This window comes from Bos mutus, chromosome 14, assembly GCF_027580195.1.
Source record: "Bos mutus isolate GX-2022 chromosome 14, NWIPB_WYAK_1.1, whole genome shotgun sequence".
NCBI classification, from domain to species: Eukaryota; Metazoa; Chordata; class Mammalia; order Artiodactyla; family Bovidae; genus Bos; species Bos mutus.
The window spans coordinates 50,863,635-50,884,186 of record NC_091630.1 but is presented as its reverse complement, the minus strand read 5'-3'; the positions used below and the strand labels follow the sequence as shown (position 1 = coordinate 50,884,186).

Genomic DNA, 20,552 nt, shown 5'->3' with positions numbered 1-20,552 from the left:
TGAACAAATATTTAACTGCCAAAATATGTGTAAAATCTCCTTGGGATAGTTTATCTTCTCTTTTTGTAACAATCTATACATATTATTGTTGTCTATTTTGTATTTATTAAGTTTTATTAAAGGATAACACTTCCTTGAAGGTTATTTCCTAAAGAAAAGATATTTTTTATGGGTGATTAAGCCTTTGAGTTGAGATGGTAAATAGCTTAAACATCATTTTAGAATTTAATTACCTTTTAGAAGATAGCATCTCATTAAGATTTTTTTCTTCTTTTTTTAATTAACCAGCAGAAGAATCAAAGAAGTAAAAAACCTATCAGTCAGGTTAAACCTGATTTACCTTCACAAATACAATCATCTTTCGAAAATTCAGAGGGTCCTAGAAAAGATGTCTTAACTCCTTCAGAGGCATATGAAGAACTTCTAAACCAAAGACGACTAGAAGAGGACAGGTACCGAAAATTAGATGATGAAATTGAATTAAGGAACAATAGAAGAGTCATTAAAAAGACTGATGAAGAAGTGGGCGTTTCCAGTAAAAAACATCAAAGGTTTGACAGCACGACTGACATTCCAGATAGAAGATTTCACAGGTTTAATGAGGATCTTGCTTTTGATAAACAGTCTTACAGACCAGGCTATGATCCAGAAGTAAGTGAAGACATGGATGAGAGGTTTAGATATGAAAGTGATTTTGATAGAAGACTTTTGAGAGTTTATACAAAAAACAGGTATTTACTTCATTTTTATTTTCTTTATTTGCTTAATATTACTCTTGTTACTTTTTATCATTATGTTAGAGAGATGCTGTTTCATTTGATGTACATATTTGATTAATTTTAGGATGCTATCAGTTTTATACCATAATTTATGTGTCACTGAAGAACAAAGGAAACAACTCATGATAAGGAAAAAGAGACCCAATTAAAAAGCTAGGACACTGAAAGCCTACAACTTCAGAAAAGGGAAATAAACTTTCCCACAGAAAAGGACAGAAAAGAAACTTCCACTTCTCAAACTTGGCACTGAGTGGAGGGAGTTAAAAAGAACTTCCCTGAGAATTTGAAGTGTAAGCCAGTACTGATTCAGGTTTTCAGTCTGAATTCATGCTGCAGTATTGTCCAAAACCGGAGAAGGCAATGGCAGCCCACTCCAGTACTCTTGCCTGGAAAATCCCATGGACGGAGGAGCCTGGTGGGCTGCAGTCCATGGGGTCGCTAAGAGTCAGACACGACTGAGCGACTTCACTTTCACTTTTCACTTTCATGCATTGGAGAAGGAAATGGCAACCCACTCCGGTGTTCTTGCCTGGAGAATCCCAGGGACAGAGGAGCCTAGTGGGCTGCCGTCTATGGGGTCACAGAGAGTCGGACAGGACAATTCCAAAACAGCCCTGAGGTGAGAATTCATTAGGAATGATAAGGAAATGATAAGGAAATTCTCACCCTGAGGTGAGAATGAGTTATCTCATTCTCCTAGGGTGCCATGGTGACTGGCATGAGAAGAATAACTTCTCCCTGCAATAATTGACTTACAGCCAGATTCAAGGCTGTTTGAGTTTCAGAAGTTAAAATGTAGGGGGGGGGGTGGTGGGGTGGGTAGGAGTACTTTATAATAGATGAAATACAGTTCATTCCTTTAATGTTTCTACGCTCTTAAGTACTTTTATCAACATTTTTGCTTTTAAGTTACTTATTGAACATTTATTTAAGTGAAATGGCACTTAATATTTTTGATCAGATTTTTAGGTGCTTTTCAGTTCCTTTAGATGTTGTTTCTGTGATACTATTTGTAATTTATCAATTGCTACAATGGGGTCTTATTAAGTCATTTGTCTTAATACTCAAAGCTTGCTTTAATCTAACTTTTGATTTGGAGATAGAAATATGATAGGATCTGATATTTTCATTGACTAGGTAACCTATAGGGATTAAATGTAAATATTGAACAGTTTATGGGACTTGTTTCATTCATTCATCCAAATAGATTATTTTTTAAATATTTTAGAAAAATTTCTGAAACATAATGCTGCATGATTATTATTCTAATTATTAATAATCATATAAAGCCTTTGCAGTTCTTTCTCATCTGCTCTTTATTCTGTAGTTATTACATTCTGCTAATATCCAGTCTTTTTTTTTTTTTTTTTTTTTTAATTGGAGGATAATTGCTTTACTAGGTTGTGTTGGTTTCTGCTGTACAACATATTCACTTTGATTTAGGTAATCTGATTGAAGGATTAGAATTTTGTAATGCCAATTATAGTTTATTTCTTGTTTGGATCTAGCTGTACTTCAGAAAATGCTCCAAATTCTGTAACATGTTATATTTGAAAATGTTTATATCTGGAGGTCGTCAAAGGCTGCCTGAACTACAGGAAGTCTCAGTTGGGGAAATACAGATATTTATGGACTCTTGGTACTGCCTTAACTTGAACATGAAAACTTTTTTTCCTTATGGTGTCAATTTATGTTTAGAGTGTAATGTAATGTATACCTTTTAAGATTGGAATTTCAAAAAACTTACTATGATGGTTGTTTTGTTTTTAACATATTTTAGTCTATTATTTTTGTAATTATACCTTGTGATAATTTTTACATGAACTAACAAATCTATTTCAGCCCAATTATTTGAGAGCAATCTTTTTTCTTATGTATCCCATGAATGAAATGAAATTTCTATATAAAATCTTCCTCAAGCAGTAGTTTATATTAAATATATAGGTCAGTGAGACTAATTCCTGTTATACATTTTAATGTTGTTAACAATATTTCTTAAAAATGTGAATCATTATTATACATTTTGTTACTGTGTAAACTTTTACGTCTCTAAATGTAGGTTTTTCATATATGTCTCAATGGCTGCTGCTGCTGCTAAGTCACTTCAGTCGTGTCTGACTCTGTGCGACCCCATAGACGGCAGCCCACCAGGCTCCCCCGTCCCTGGGATTCTCCAGGCAAGAACACTGGAGTGGGTTGCCATTTCCTTCTCCAGTGCATGAAAGTGAAGAGTGAAAGGGAAGTCGCTCAGTCATGTCTGACTCTACCAGGCTCCTCCATCCATGGGGTTTTCTAGGCAAGAGTACTGACAGTTGAGGTTAAAATTGGATTTCTGTATTTCAGATTTGTAGATTTCTTATTTCCAGCAAAAAAGAAATGATTTCAGGCAGAGTGGTTGCTAGGAAAAATTACTGTGCTTGTTAGTGAAATTTTTGAGACTAAAGAAATGTGTACCATCATTTGGTCTCTTGCTTTGACTATTCTTAAAACTGTTGTTCCTTGGTATTCAAGGGGGATCCATTTCAGGACCCTTCAGGGATATAAAAATCTTTGGATGCTCAAGTCCCTTCGGTAAAGTGGTGTAGTGTTTCCTTATAATCTATGCACATCTTCCCTTATGCTTTAAATCATCTCTAGTTTACTTATAATATCTAATACAATGTAAATGGTATGTAAATAGTTGTAACTGCTATGGAAATAGTTACTTGTTTGCAAGAAATTCAAGTTTTGCCTTTTGAAACTTTCTGGAATTTTTTTTCCCTCAAATACTTTCTATCTGAGATTGGTTGCAGAACCCACAGATAGAGAAAGTGAAAGTGTTAGTTACTCAGTTGTGTCTGACTCTTTGCGACCCTAGGGACTGGAGCCTGCCCGGCTCCTCTGTCCATGGAATTCTCTAGACAAGAATACTTGAGTAGTAAGCCATTCCCTCTTCCAGGGGATCTTCCTGACCCAGGGATAGAACCTGGGTCTCCTGCTCTGCAGGCAGATTCTTCACCATTTGAGCCAGCAGGGAAACCCCCACAGATACAGAGGGCTGACTCTATATTGTAATCATTTTTTGGCTCTGCAGGTCATTTTCTTTTCTTTTTTAATTAATTTTATTGGAGTATATAGTTGGTTTACTGTCTACTTAACCATAAGTTCTTGAAAACAAGTAATCACTGCTGATTGTGAGAAGTACAAAGTTCTTCTTCATACTTCTAAATTTCCCATGTTCTTTTTTTTTTTTTGAATAGTCAACATGCAGTGAATTCTAGTTTTGATTTTGATTTTTAGGTTTTTAATCTTAGTTCTTTTCTAATTACCCTATTAACTTTTCCATATACCATTATGTATTTATTAATATTTCCCTCACTTTAAATATGAGAACATAAAGCCCAAGAATGATTTTACTTTAATTAATCAATCACTGACAGTGTTTTAAAATAGGTAACAGATAGCATTAGCTTGACAGTTGCACTGTGTGTGTGTATGTGTGTGTAGTTTGATACATATTTGCCAATTTAAGTAAATTAATAATGTTTTAGGAGCTTTCTGAAGTTGAGTATAATACTGTTTCATAATACTTTGAAACTTTTACATGCTTTTAAAAAAGATAGTCGTCCTAGTCTTTATTATTTATTAAGCTGTAGAAGTTAATATACTAACTACCTTATTATGTTTTATTTTACAACCAATGTTTATGTAATGGGTAAAGGAAATTTTTAGCCTTAAAAATGTTTTTTTTTTTAAAGTTTTTATGTGATGAAGGCAGTTAGCACTTGCAGTTTAACTCTTGAATTTGTTAGTTTGTAATTGTGATTTTCATTTAAGAAAATTCTGAAATTGTGCTTCATGTGAAATTAGAACCTGAGATAGAATCTGACTCAATAGACTAAGTGCTTGCTTAGTGTGGGACACTCTTAAGTGTGCATACTTAATATGTAGAATATAAATGAGGAGAAATAGCTTATTAGAACATGAGTTTATTAAACTTGGTATTACTTTTTTTTCTTAGTTACTTTTCATTTTTATTTGGAAAGACCATTTTTATGTCATTTTCACCACTTTAAAGATGGGATCAACATTAGAAAAACCCATTATTGAATTAAAGTGAATATGAAAATTGGAAAATAACAGAAAACAAGGAGAAAAATAGTGATCAACATTTAACAGCTCAGTAGCTTTTTTATAATTTCTATAGTTGAGAGTCCCCCTAGCAAAATTCATTCACATTAGAGAAATTTTTTATATGAAAACAAACAGGTGGTATAACCATTATGAATTTTATGATTTAAGTAAGGAGGAACTTGATTCTTTCTCCCTGTAAGCTGTGTCAGGACCAACAGGTGGTAAATATTTTATGTCATTCTTGATAGCGTAAAAATTGTAAATTTATTCCTGAAGGGGTTTTTTGATTCTGTGATTTATTAATGAAAAATGTTTTTTATTATCAGAAATTATTCATTCACATTTAACTTAGCTGAAAATACTTGTGGTTTTAAACAACTTGCTTTTTCTTCTGTAAGAGAGTATTTTTAAAAAGATAAATGTGTTAATTTTTAGAGTAAACTTGGCCTCTAGCCTATACCTGTTTTCTTTGGGCCTTGAAATTTGAACCTAATTACCTAGAATTAGTGACCCATGTCTTCAAGGAAATAGAAAAAGCTTTTTCCATTTAGCATAGATTTAACTTTTTTTGATAGTAAGATGGTGAAATATTTTGTAGTTATTTTATTTCCTCAATCAAATCTGATTTGATATGTCAAAGGAAGTAAAGTTCTCCTTTTATGAGATCTGTCCCTTTCTGAAAAAATCTCAGTGGCTTGAGGTGTGGTAAGTGAACCTGTGCATCAAACGTGGTAGAATATTTAGATAAATTAGTTCTGGGTCACAGCGATGGTTTTAATGTGGAACTGGCTCCCAAGTTATAGCTAAACAGAAGGAACTTACTGGCCCTAACTGGAATCCCTGGATCTGAATAAAATTAGGCTGTTCTTAGATGATTGATGAGTTCATTACTTGTGGATTTTATCATCTGTCAGTTACCCCTTAATGTAAAGAGGGCTGAAGAGATAAGAAGATACAAATGGTGAAAGTGTTGCTGCCTCTCACCAGTTCCCCTGTCTTGGGACTTCATTTGCTTCAATAAAATAAAAATAAATTGTGAGAGCCTCAGAAAACCAGTTAAAGCCAACTCACTGGGATAGTTAAGAGTGATTAAATGCTGAATTTATTGGAAAAATGAAGGAGAGTTGAATAAATGAAGGAAATTCCATTATAATTATAGGGACATTTTAGTAATAAGTAAGGTGGTTAACTTTCCAAACTATAATTTGACTTCACAGCTTGTTAGGTTGCTTTCTTTGCTTCTTTGCTTTTTTTTTTAAAAAGTCTTGTATTAGTACTTTAAAAAATATTTATGAATCTCTATTTTTTTCCTTGATTTAACAAAGTAAGCACAATCATGTCATCAGTCATTTCATAAAATTGAGTAGGATGTCTTAAGATTTTTATTATTTTAGTGAAATGCATATATTTGTTCTTTTTTGGCTTCTTAAATATTTTTCCAGTCTTGAATTTATTATGATTATAAGTGACAGAAGGGGACTTTTATGATATAATTAATTTTTTTTCTTTAGTGAAAGGGTATACTTTGAAGTATCTTTCATATGGTCTTTTTGTTAGGAAATCTGTATGGTTTTACTGTAGAATTAGCAGAGACCTTGACCTTATGCATACATAAAATCATTTCTTAAATTAATTTAGAATGATTGAAATTTCTTTTTGCATTTTTGGTGCTTGCTTTATTAAGATACATTTCTATATACTGAAGAGCTGATAAAACATTGTAGATGTGCTAAATATAACATACTTTCGGTGTGCTTAATTGCTCAGTCGTGTCTCTTTGCAACCCTCTGGACTGTAGTCAGGCAAGAATACTGGAGTGGGTTGACAGTTCCTCCTCCAGGGGATCTACCTCAGGTCTCCTGTGTCTCCTACATTGCAGGGAGATTCTTTACCCACTGAGCCATCAGGGAAGCCCATACTCTGGGGACAACTGTATAAAGATAAGCCACAATTACAAGTCCAAATGTTGTTTTTAGACAACTGAAAATACAGGAAGCCACAAACTTTTCAATAAATTTTAGAGAGAATTTTTGTATGTCTTAGTCTTTAATTCTGATTAATTCTGATTTAATCCCACGTTATGTCTTTTAAAATGTGTAACTTTAAATGTCTCTATATTTGAACACTTTCACTGGTGTATGCTCTGCTTTATCACTTCACTTCTGTCTGTTGTGTTGTGGATTTGTAAGACCATCCCCAGGTTTGGCAATTCACTAGGACTCACAGCACTTTGTGTATGTAGTTATGTTCATGACTGTGGTTTAATAACAGTGGAAGAATACACAGTAAAATCAGCAAATGAAAAAATTGCATGGGACAAAGTCTGAAGGAAACCAGGAGCAGACTTCCAAGAGTTCCCTGCCAAGGACATGCTTAATTCCTGCAGTATCAAAGTGTGAAAACAGGGGTGAAGTGTTGTCTACCAGAAAGTGCATTAGAAACTCACTGCCCAGTGTTATTATTGGGGGCTGGTCATGTAGGCACCCTTTTCCTAGCATGTACCCAAATTATACACTTGCTGAGAGAAAGGAGTTCAGCATAAACTCTATTGCTTGTACAAACAGTTGAGGCACAGTGGGTCACACTTGCCAGTTCTGAGAATGGTGGACTCCTCCCACAGTCTGTGTTCCCAGGTACCCCTAAGGGCCATTCTTGTAAACAGGCCTTTGTTAAGGGTGGTGGTCTCAGGCCTGCTGTTTACCCTTTTCTGCACATATGTGTTTGTATAGATGCAGTATAACTAAATCTGGTTGCCTGGCACTATTAACTACAAAGCTGACTTAAAGTTTATATATCCCTGTTCTTTAAGTGATAGAAGTAAGGAATAACAGTAAACTGATGTGTCAGTTTAAAAGAGAGATTTGAGTTCTTTGGCTTTAGATATAAAATCAGCTGTGTTGTGATAAATTGAAATAATTTGAAATTGTGTTTTGAAAGGGATTGGGGAGGATTCTATTTTAGATGTGGATGAGAAATGGAAGCCATATATCTGTTCTGCCACAGTTCATATAATAGTAAGGTTACAGTTCTGGGTAGTCTTTCCTCTACAGGGGATATTGAAAAGTATAATGGAAACAAAGAGGAGATTTACATGCTGGCTCTGTGGAGAATGATAAGTTCCTTTTCTTCTGAAAATTGGTTTTTCTTAATATGGTAATGAAATTCACCTAAAATATTGAATAATACTTTAATAATCACATTTCTTACCAGTTGACCTCATGAGAGATTATAGTTTAACAACCATGCAAAAAAATATGACTTATGAAATGCTGATTTTCATGGGTGCTGATAAAGGTTAGTGTGAAAAGTCATGTTGGTTTCTTGATGTGAGAAATTAAGCTCAAGGAATCCTTGTTTGCCAAGTGGAAATAAAAAATTAAAAAACACTTAAAAGTTGTTTTCTGGAAAGAATTCTTAAGAAGAAAATAAATTTAAAAATTCTAATCTTCCTTTTTCTTGTTCATGAAATTGTGAGTAAAATGACCTAACCATTTTCTTCTCATGTATCAGCCTATTTGCTTATAATGTTCTCTATTCACCTGTGGGTATTATTTAGTATTTCATGTGATTTACAGTGTTAGCAAATGTTGTGGCTTGCTACATTTGGTTTAATTTCATAGTAAGACTGCTTCTTTATTTGTAAGTTAAAAGGTTTGTATATGCAGTGAAATAATTCTCAGAATTTGTGAATTCTGATGTAAAAAAAAGATCTCATTTTTGAAATTTAACTTATCTTCATGAGAGCAAGGACCATGTCCACATACTCAGTGCCTGGAGTAGTACTTGCCATGTAGTAGGTGCTCAATAAATACTCTTTGACTAATTGAATAATGAAAAAGTCTTATTAGTATTTTCGTATTTTTAATATTAAGATTTTCTAGAAGTTATATTGAAATAATTTATAACTGATCTCCCTTTGTTTTAAAGACTATTGAATCTAAACTCTTAGTGTCTCATTAACCAGCAGATCATATTGTCAGATGTCATTTGAGTTAATTTTCAAATGTATTTACAGTAAAACTTCGTTATAACGCTTTGTTCCCTTTAATATTTCCAACAACAAATGTAAAATCACCAAAGAAAGATAAGAGAAGTCCACTGTATGTGGAACAAGCTCTATAAGCTAATATGTTTTTAAGGATGTACGGGAACAGACGAGGCAATGAGCCTCCTATGGAGTGTGATGGTGATGTCACAGAACAGTCAAACATACGAATTTCATCTGCTGGAAATCAAAGGTATAGTATGTAATATAAATTCTGCCCTTCAGCCATTGCATTGTAAAACAGCAACTGCTAAAACTGGTTTGCTGGAAAACTAGAAAGGCATAGTATGTTAACAGCCTTGCTTATTAGTGAGAGAGGATTTAGGGGAAAGGGGGGAGGGAAGAATTGTGTTATATGAAACTTTTTGGTACTTTACAGCATTCTCTTGAAGGGCAAGTTTTGATTATAAAGTGTGCCAAGGTGTTCTGAGTCCTATCATTATAAAATCTATAAATTTGAATTAACGAAAGGAAAAATAAGCATATAATTTAATGGACCAAAGATCAATTTAAAATATCTTGGAGTTATGGAGGGGACGTAACTTGAAATAAATTGAAAATGTTCTTGTAATATGAGTTTCCATTTCAAAACTATCATTTTCAACATTGAGTAGATAACATTTTTGCTTACTTTGTAAAGTTAGTGCTCATACATAATTGTGTTATATTGGGGTAAAAAAGGAAATTACATGCATTTTATATTCATGTTCTTTTTCTATAGTTTTTTATCTTTTGGTGGCTTTCTTGTGTTGTACATAAGTGGTTTTGAATTTATAGTGCATAACGAAGATAATATTGTGTGTCAGGAAAGTTGTCTATTTTGAGTCTATCTGTATTTGGATTTTCTATTTGAGTCAAATTAAATTTACTTTGAAAGAGTTGTCTCCTCCCCCCTCCCCCCTTGATTCTGTCTTTCAAGGAAAGAGTTTCTTTTAAAGATGATCTTTTCAGAGTGTGGGTGGTATAGATATCATCCTCTTTTTTGGGGATTTATTTATGTGTACTTAGATGTTCATTTTCCTTACTGGGGTAACTGTTCTTATGAAAAAGGGTTTTATTTTATAAAACCCTTCACTGACTGAATCTGGAGTCAGTGAAGCTGGCTGAAGAAAAAGGTCACATGTTTATGTGAATGCCTTGGAGTCCCACTGTATAAAGAGATAAAATGCCGTGATTTTACCTTTGTTTTAAAAACATGTAATAACTGTTATGTTAGTAATATCCACAGTATGTTGAAAGGCCAATAACTCACACCTACATTTCACTTTAACATTTTTTTCCTGAGAATTGTTTGAGTCTTGATTCTTTTTGTTTTTTTTTGTTTTTAGTGCTCGAGACAATGAACCATCCAAACCTACTTATCGAGAGACATGCAGTCCTTTTGCGGGAATGCTCTTTGGTGTGTACATGCCCTCCAGTTAATTAGATTTTTGTGGAGTGTTTTATAAAAGGTCTTTAGTGAGAACTCACCGTTGTAATTAGTACCACTCTTACTAATAATAGAAAAATTTCTCTAGTGCTTACTCTGTGATAGGCACTATTCTAAACATTTAGCATGTATTATATAGCTCTGTGTATAATTTTAAAGCTAAATAGCTTTTATTTAGTGATGAACTTTCTGTAGATGATAAATGAAGTATTAAGTTCAGTAAAATCTTTAAAATTTCACTTTATTGTAGTGTTGCTGTTTCTTATATTCTTTTTTATACGTAATATTTTTTTCTTGATTCTTTTTCTTTAGCTACCACAAAAGTGCCGTACATTTTAGTTTAGCTCCCCTGAATGAAATCTCTTGATAAAATCCTTTCCCATGTTCTTTCCATTTAGTTTCTGAGAAAGTATTTTGGTCAAATAATGATTATAATCCAGATATTCTGTTCATTTTGTCAGAAATGAAGGTCATTGCTTAAGCATGTTGATTTGTTCTATTAACTTGTTACATTTAATTTCAGAAAGGGTGTGAAGAGAAAGTATTCCCTGTGTGTAACTTTTAAGTAGAAAAGTGGTCTGTTCTTTGTGTAAATATGTTAGAAAAATTGCCTGAGATTCTATTTCAGTGAAGTATATGAAGAAATTGGAGTATAAGAATGCAGTTTATATTCATTCAACCTAAAATCAATCAGTAATTTAAATTTTAGCTTCAGTTCAGTCGCTCAGTCGTGTCCAACTCTGCGACCCCATGGACTGCAGCACACCAGGCTTCTCTGTCCATCACCAACCCCCAGAGCCTGCTCATACTCATGTTCGTCAAGTCGGTGATGCCATCCAACCATCTCATCCTCTGTCGTCCCCTTCTCCTCCCAGCAATCCTGCCTTCAAAAATTCCCAGCAAATTTTGGCTTAGAGATATGTATTTGTGTGATATTCTCACTTTTGTTTCCTTGAAATGGCTATTATGAGAAAAATGGCATAATACCCAGAGTTTTATTCTAATGTCTTTAAATGAGAATTGACCAATTTAACCTATCAATAAGTCAGAGTAATGGCTTCCTTCTTAGGATTCTTTTTTTGTTAAACATGATAAAAATTGGAGAAATGCTTTTTTGTGTTGGAAACCCACTGACAATTTTATCAGTAAATGGATTACTATACCCTAAAATTTTAAAGATGAATGGTATGAATTTATCATTAATTCAATCCAGGAATTATAGATTGATATTTGATAATAGACTCTGTTGCTTGGAATAGACTATTAAGCTCATTTAATTCAGTGATTTACCGCATGCTTGGATCTTTTTTCCCCAGCTATATTTGTGTGTCCCCTTAGGGAACTTACTCTCCCCTGAGGCAGTACATTCCAACTTGCGGTGACTCTGATTGTTGCAGTATTCTCATTTCTCTTGAGCTGGAATTTGTCTTCCTTTAATTTTTCCCCAGGGATCTTGTTTAGAGTGTTTTGCTTTCTTTGAAGAATTAGGACAGTTGACTGCTGAGAGCAAAAATAATATATTGTGGGGTTTATAATGGAATCATGGATCATTCAAAAGTATGTTTTTAAATTCCATTATTTGGGGATTTTCATGCTGTCTTTTTGTCATTGACTGCTTGTTTAATTCCCTTGTGGGGAAAATAATTTTTAAATTTCAGTTATTTCAAAATTGAATTTTTTAAGTAAAATTTTAAACAGTGGCTCAGAATTTGGTCTGTCTTGCTGAGTGTTTAATGTGTACTTGAAAGAATGTGCATTGTGTGGTTGTGGAATGTAATAGTTTATAAATGTCAAGCCATTTGGTTGATAGTGATGTTCATGTCTTATACATCTTTAATGACTTGTTTAGAGAGAAGAGTTCAATTCCTGACTACCTTGTTCTTAGTGTAGGGCCTGGAGGGATTTTCGCAGTGTTTCTGCACCTTCCGCAGTTTCCTCCATGCCCCCGACAGACAGGATCTCTCTCGCCAGTTTTCCTTGCTCAGCAGTGGTTTGCTGTAGCTTGTTCCTCGATGCCAGGCTGGCCCTGTGTATTTGGTTCTCAGTAATGAGTCTTTCTTAGTGTTCTGCTTCTCCCCAGGGTGGTGGCCAAACTCTCCTTTGTGTTTGTGGAGGGTCTTCTATGTAAGAATTTCCTGCTTCTCCCCTAGCAGTAGCAGACCTTTGCTTTGTATGAGGGCAGAACTCTGGGTCCAAGGTTTTCTGTCCTTCAACCAATAGATTTCTGTATATGAGAGAAGAGTCTGGAATGTGGGCAATGGTTGGTTGGTTGATTTTGCCTCGGAATGCTGTCTTCCAGGTGTCTTGTGTTGCCCCATCTCCAGCCTCTCATGAGCGTCAGGTGAAGGCAGCAAATGAGTGCAGATTCCCCTTGTGTCTGGGGCTTTCAGAGAAGCTACACTGCTACTCCAACCCCACACAAACCTTTAAGAATTCATTACCATTTCAGTTATTTTCTTTTTACCTACTTCTAAAGTGAAAGTATTAGTCACTTTGTCATTTCTGACTCTTCGCTACCCTGTGGACTGTAGCCTGCCAGGCTTCTCTGTCCATGGAATTCTCCAGGCAGGAATACTGGTATGGGTTGCCATTGCCTTCTCCAGGGGAGTTTCCTGACCCAGGGACCAAACCCAGGTGTCCTGCATTGTAGGCAGCTTCCTTACTGTTAAGGCTGCTGCCCATTTCTCCATACACTGGTAAAGGTAAAACACTTGTCTTGTCCCATCTTTCTATGAATTGGTTTTTATACCCTTTGAAATTCAGTTTACCTGGTTGCTTATAACCTCAGCTCTCTGATGGGCTTTTTAAAAGTTACGATTTTGTAGATGAGCTTTTTCCTATTGTGCTGCTGCTGCGTCACTTCAGTCGTGTCCGACTCTGTGCGACCCCATAGATGGAAGCCCACCAGGCTCCCCTGTCCCTGGGAATCTCCAGGCAAGAACACTGGAGTGGGTTGCCATTTCCTGCTCCAATACATGAAAGTGAAAAGTGAAAGTGAAGTCGCTCAGTCGTGTCAGAGTCTTCGCAACCCCATGGACTGCAGCCTACCAGGCTCCTCCGTCCATGGGATTTTCCAGGCAAGAGTACTAGAGTGGGGTGCCATTGCCTTCTCCGTTTCCTATTGTAGGGTATGAACAATGTTCTCTTGTGGCTTTCTACTTTCTAAGGAGGAGTCCCTATTTGGTTCTTCATAATAGTTTTATTTTATCCTTATTACTATTTTCACTTAAATATTTGGGCATAGTTTTGGTAGCTGTTTTAACATCTTTGTTCATTGTTCTATCCTCTGTTTCTGTGATTTTTTTTTTCCAACGGATTAACTTTTCTAATGGTTATGGGTCACTGTATTGCTTTTCTATTGTTGCATTACAGATTAGTAAGATTTAGTGGCTCAAAATGTCACACATCTGAGTTTCTGTGTGACATTAATTTTGTTGGGTCCTCTGCTCAAGATCTCATAAGGTGTCAGCCAGGCTGTTTTTCATCTGGGGTCTTATAGGGAAAGAAGAGCTTTCAGATTTTTGGCTCAATTAATTTTTTTGTGGCTGCATTACTAAGGGCCCTGGCTTCTTATTGTGTATCTGCTAGACACTCTCCTCAGTTCCTGGAGGCCGTCTGCTATTTCTTGCCACTTGGTCTTTTCCTCCAAGACTGCTCATTTTATCATGCCACCAAGGAGAATCTCTGAACTCAATGAGAACTTTTATCTGCTTATGTCAGACCCACCCAAGATCATCTCCCTTTTAATTAGTTCAAAATTGATTTGGTGCCTCAATTAAATACATCTGCAGATTCCTTTCACCTTTGCCACATTCATTGGCTGGAAGCAAGTCATCAGTCCTGCCACACTCAGGGAAAGGTTTGTACAGGAAGTTCGTGCCAGAAGGCAGAGAAAGAATGTAGATATGTCTGAGAACTTTGTCTGCCACATTCATGTTTTTCTGTTTCCTAAGGACCAGTCTCTCTGAGGCCTTATTTTAAACTCAGCTGGAACATCTAGAGCAACCTTCCCTCAAGGAAGATTGCTCAGTCTTCATGCTTGCTCCTCTTCCCTGAGTACTCGTAAAGGATCACCAAGAACTCCAGTCTAGCTGGCTGGAGCTTAAATTTCTCCCCACTTCATTGGGGGAGGTCTGTGAATTCAGTTTATGGGTTCTTCGTAATTTTTTGCCCAGCCTAATGGAATTTCACTCTGCATACACTGACTAGTTCACAGTAAAATTCAGAGGAACCCCTTTACAGATTTCCAAAGCCCTTTTACGCTTCTTCTTGAATTTTTGGCCCAAACTTCTAGCCACTTAGCTTTCCTAATTTTGACCTTTATTTGCTCAATTTAACTGTTTCCCATGTTAAATTTTTTCCCTCCCTATACCCGTGAAGATTGCACGCAGGCAGAAACGGAGGGTGCTTGAAAGGTGCTCACATTTATTTACCTTCTCTCAGGTATTACACTTGTGTGCTACCTGTTGTCCAGTGTCTGAAAAAGTTATTTCATATATTTTGCCTAGTTTTATTATGTTTTTTTTTTTAATGGAAGGCTGAGTTTTGTGCTTGTTAATTCCATCATGATCAGAAGCAGAATGGACATATCTACTTTGATTGTAAACCATTATTATTAACCTTAACATGATTTATATTACCTTATGGGAGCTTCAGTGTTGCTGATATCTGTGCTTAATGGACAAAAGGAAACTAATAATTAAGGTAGTAGAGAAGTTTCTGGTTCAGTTGCATTTTTGATATCCTGTGATTTGTGTAGTTTTCCAGATTTTGCATGACTGGATTTTCATATAAGTGATACCAGAGTAAAAGGTTCACATATTTTTTTTCTGTAGAATTGAAATAACCATTGAAATTTTTTGAGCAGGGTGTCATCATGATTAGTGTTGTACTTTAGGACAGTTAATCATATGTAAGTGTGCTAGATGTATTAGAATAGGGAGGGAAGAAGTTGTGGAGACAAGTTAAAAGGTTATTGCTGCAATTCAGGTAAAATATAGAGTTCCTATCCAAGGTTGATGGCCATAACAGTAGAGAAGAGGGGCCTCACATGAAATAAATAAGAAAGAATGAGATAGCAAAGTTATAGTGACGTTTTGAGGCTCAATTAGGCCGCTAACAGAAAACAAAAGGACAGTTGCTTTTGTGATGTCCTTTTTGAACACACTTGTTAAATTTAAGGGGCTTGTGAGAAATATTAGTAGAGATAGTATCCTGATTTTTGGAAAGTGGGAATAGAAATTATTCTCTTATTTAAGAAGGTTTTTGACTAATGTAGAATTTTGAGAAGGATTAATGTGCCTTGTGTTTGATGCATAGTTATTAATAAATTATGAAACTAAAATTGAATAGGTAATGTTACATGTGATTTTACCTTCTATATTTGCTGCATATGTAATAATTATACTCTGATATAATTACAATGAAAAATAAAAAATTAACTTTGCAGTTACATGTGTTACTTCAGAGTTAAGACTGCCTTTTTTTTTTTTTTTTTTTTTTTTTTACCATTTTCTAGGGGGCGAAGATCGAGAACTTATTCAGAGAAGGAAAGAGAAATATAGACAAGAACTATTGGAACAAATGGCTGAACAACAGAGGAACAAGAGACGGTAATGAAAGGTTTGCATTTAACAACCATGTTTTGAATTTAAATGTTGGTTTAAAATGACATGGTAGTAACTATTACATGGTAAAATAAGGGAATATTTTTCATAATACAGTTCTGTGTTTGTAAATCATTCTGTTTCAGTCTCCACGTTGTAAATCAGCCAGGGTAATAAAACAGATACTTTGAGCGTGATCACTTTCTTCATCACAGGTAACAAAAGAGACTGTGTGTTCATTCTGTAATAGGCCTTATACATATTCTCATTAATTCTTCAATTTTAGGGGAACATTTAATGTTATCTACATGCCCACTGTGTTATCCCCATATATAGTAGCAAGTAAAAAGCGTTTTGTCTTTTAACAATGAAATGGTAAGCACACGTGTATGTACATGCCATATAAAAATAATCATGAGAGATCCACAGATATTTATATTGTATACAACTCGCAGAATTTGTAATCATTCATGTAGAAAGACCTCTGAAATAATAATTTCAGTTTAAAATTAGGGATAGATATTTTGGTTCTAGAGAATTCGAGACTTATCACCTTTTAGTCTTGCCTTTTTCTTAGAGGAAGCCAGTATCTCTTGTCCGGTATTAGCCATATTTAAGATCATTTTTCTGGAATACTCTTATTGGAGAGTATCATGTTAACTTTTAATTTTTAATCCTCCCTTTTGTGAACTGAAGATATACATGTACCCTAAAAGAAGTTTTTATTTGTTTTACTAAGACTTTGTTTTACTTCTTTATTCTGTGTAAATTGCTTAAACTTTGAAGTATCCCAGGCACTGGTTTAGAGATATTTATTCCAAGTCAGTTTGCATGTGAATGCTTGTTTATTTTCCACCAAATCAGAAAACTTAGTTTTCAGAATTATTTAAGGTTTTATTGCTAATTAAATTATTTACTATTTATTTTTGGAGATGTCATTGCATGGACTTTGTAAGTTTGTTTCAATAATGATTATGATTTTGATACTGTTTATTATAACCTTGTAATATGTAAAACTTTAATTTTGTTTAGAGAAAAAGATTTGGATCTCAGGGTTGCAGCTTCTGGAGCACAAGACCCTGAGAAATCGGTAAGAGTTCTTGCCATCTTTTAATGTTTACTCTTTCATTCAAATAAGACTCAGATGTAGTGGCAGGTAGAGACAGAGCATATTGGGGAAAATGTAAGAGTAGACAAGTTTGAACAGTAATAAACTAAATTCAGGAGTCCTAACTCTTTTTTACTTCTCTAAGATAATTTTTCCCTTTTCATATATATATATTTTTAAAGTTTCTTATAAATTAGTCCTTTCAGTTTATTTTCATGCACTATTTTAGTTTAATATATAATGAATGTTAATCTTCATTGTAATTTGATAATGTTTGTTGTATTAGAGGGGTTTCCAGAGAAATTGAAATCTTTAATTCTAGTCTAAGCATTTTAATAATTTTTACTTAATGTAAATCTAGAAGTAATAACCTTATATTACTTTAATTTTTTAATTTTCATAATTGGAATGAATTATACACATCATTGCAGTTGAGTAAGGAGAAGGTAATAATTTATTGCTCTTCTCAAAAGCTACTTTTTTTTTTTTAGTTGGATGTGTAGAATTTATTTGCTAGGGCAAGTTTTTGTTTCATCTCTTAAGAAACTTTAATTTCTTTAAAAATTACATTAAAAAGTTTGTTCTTAAAAAGAATACAGCAACTGAAAATAACTCTGTTGTAGGCAACTTTTGTCTTACATTTTCTTATGCTACATATAACCTGTGGATTCTTCATTTTAAAAATTTTGATACTGCGCCAGTATCACTCCTAGTGTACTTTTTGACTTCTCATAGAGTAAAACTTTAAGATTCATCTGAGAAATCATTCTTGAGAAACTAAAAGTGCTAGGAAAAAAGAATAAATTCCAAAACGGAATATATTTTCCTCTGTCAGTAAATACCTTCCAAATAGTTTTGACAGTCAAGAATTTCCTTTTAGAATCTTGAGCTTTTTAATATAATGTGGTGGCATGTTAAACCTCGCATTTATAGTTACCTTTTTGTTTGATGGATCTTCTTATTTATATTTAAACAACTTTTAGAGTGTCAAGTTGCTTTTTATGAGAATAAATAAAAATTTTACATGTATTAGTTATTTAGACCATCACTTTTGGGTTTATTTTTGATGTGCAAATCTTAGAAAAGGGCACTTAAATGATATTCTGGAGCAGAGGTTAGCAAACTATAACCTGTGGCCAAATCCATTTGCTGCCTGTTTTTGTCACGTTTTATTGCATCACACCCTCCTGGCTAATTTGCTTACATACTGTTTTGGTCTACTTTAGAAGTTACGAAGAGATCATGTGGCTTACAAAGTCTGATATATTTACTAACTGGCTCTTCACAGAAAATGTTTGCTCACTCTGCTCTGGAGAAACTTTAATGTTAGAATACTTTGATGACAATTGAGAGTAGTGAAGCAGCATAGTGTTATAGTATAATAGAGTTTTATATTTAGAATTAATATCTGGCTCTAGTCTTTGCTTATTTATTAATGGTGAAACCTTAGGTGATTTATGTACTTTCATGGAGACTCAGTTACTCATTTTATAAAATAAGAATTGGATCTTAAAAATCTCTTATAGCTGTAAAATTCTGTTGTGTGTACTCAATCGTGTCTTACTCTTTGTGACCCTATGGACTGTAGCCCTCCAGGCTCTTCTGTCCATGGGATTCTCCAGGCAAAAATACTGGAGTGGGTTGTCATTTCCTCCAGGGGATCTTCCAAACCCTAGGATCAAACCCAGGTCTCCTGCATTGGCAAGCGGATTGTTTACCACTGAGCCAGCTGGGAAATCCCAAGTGTTTGTGTCTCTGCTCTGTGTCTAACTTAAGTGCCTGCTGGCAGTCTGGGATAGAGGGTCTTTTGAGATCTCTTCCACCTTTAAATTTATGATTACATGTGACACACAGATTTTTCTCTTTATTTTAGCCTGATAGACTAAAGCAGTTTAGTGTGGCACCAAGACACTTTGAAGAGATGATACCACCTGAGAGACCCAGAATAGCTTTCCAGACACCTCTCCCTCCTCTGTCCGCCCCATCTGTCCCACCCATCCCATCAGTTTACTCCATCCCATCTCAGAGTGAAGATGTGCACAGTGGACTCAGCAGCACTCTTGGTGACATGGTGCCTCCCAGGTGCTTGTTTAAAATGTTTTGTGTTTGGAAATTAGGTAAGGTATCATTATATTTTATATTTAGAAGTAGTTGCTGAAGCAGATGATGGTATCCTTCAGAGATTTTCGTACAATTAATGGATTTTGTCAAATAATTTCTGTTGAAATGTGTTTTCATTGTTGATCTTTGCTCTGTTAAAAAACAAGAGAAATTCTTATAACATTCTTTTATTGTTTAAAGATGCTTCAGTATTTTTAAAATGTATAACTAAATACATTTAGTATTTAGTTTTAGGTCATATTTTGGAATGTCTATTTTAATATCTTTTAACATATAAAACCTGGACATTTTCAATTTTGTAATTTCCACTTGGCAAACATTGAATACTTCCTTCAGTTAATGCTGAAAAAGTTTCTAATGTGACTGTTTTATATATATTACTTTAGTTTGTTTTCTTCAACTCTTTCTCTGTGATTACTTACAGGCTATGCAACTCAAGTATCTGAAATAAAGTGTTGAGATTATAAAACCTGTAATTTAGGTATTAGGGTAAAGATTTAATGTCACAGGTAAAAGGCATCATACTATATTGGATTTAAACATAAAGAAAATCTTGTTAATGTTGGTATTTTCTGGTCTATACTTTCTTCTCTCAGGATTTTTGCTTATTTTTTGTTCACTACTAATGTATTAATTGACGGATTACATTTAATCAGGTGTTTTCTTTTTTAACATTGATACTTTCTGGGCTATACATTCCTTCAGTAATACTTGGTATCATCTTTTATTTACTGCTAACAAATTGTCTAACCATGTTTACTGTACTTATCAGGTGTTTGGTTCGTTTCATCTGATGGCTTCCCAACTCAAAAAGCTAGATGATATCAGCGTTGACTTAGGGATTAAAATGGTTGCTTCACTGCCTGGAGTTTGGGCAAACCAGACTTATTGAACTTCAGTTTTCTCACTTGTAAAAGTAGAATAGTAACATACATATGTGTGTGTGAGTGTGTGTATATGTTTTTAAATCTACAGTTAGAGGATTGTTATGAGGATTAAATCTTGTATAAATCTCTAAAAATTTAAGCTTTAATGATACTGAAAGTTTTCTTTTATAGTAATTTTTCAGCTGTTTTGTTGATGTATCTACAGAGTAAGGATAGTAAGATTAGACACATAAATGCTTAGTAAATGTGAAGAGTATTCATGACTGAAGAGAACTTTAATGCCTTCTCAGCTCTTTAGAATTATTTTGAAGTATACAAAGGGGAACCTAAGATACACACTCAAATGTGAAGACATTCTAGGATGCCTCCTTTGTCTTTCTGTTCATCTAAAGGAATCTGCTTTTTACCTTTTAACAAATGGAAAATATTGCCTTGGTGGAAATACAGAGGTACTTCTTAATCAT

The 20,552-nt window shown here is 34.4% G+C and overlaps 1 protein-coding gene across 7 annotated transcripts in view; it reads left to right on the top strand.

The window, feature by feature from the left end:
• The window catches only part of CSPP1 (centrosome and spindle pole associated protein 1), a 110,425-nt gene that overhangs the window by 32,014 nt on the left and 57,859 nt on the right, over positions 1-20,552 (top strand). For 4 of the 7 annotated variants that reach the window (XM_070382303.1, XM_070382301.1, XM_070382304.1 and 1 more), the window contains 6 exons: positions 289-731; positions 9,032-9,130; positions 10,266-10,336; positions 15,885-15,978; positions 17,005-17,062; positions 18,954-19,162. In XM_070382303.1, coding sequence (XP_070238404.1) covers positions 289-731; positions 9,032-9,130; positions 10,266-10,336; positions 15,885-15,978; positions 17,005-17,062; positions 18,954-19,162 — 974 coding nt within the window. The remainder of the gene's footprint in view (positions 1-288; positions 732-9,031; positions 9,131-10,265; positions 10,337-15,884; positions 15,979-17,004; positions 17,063-18,953; positions 19,163-20,552) is intronic. The other 3 variants (XM_070382302.1, XM_070382307.1, XM_070382306.1) reach the window with 3 other exon arrangements.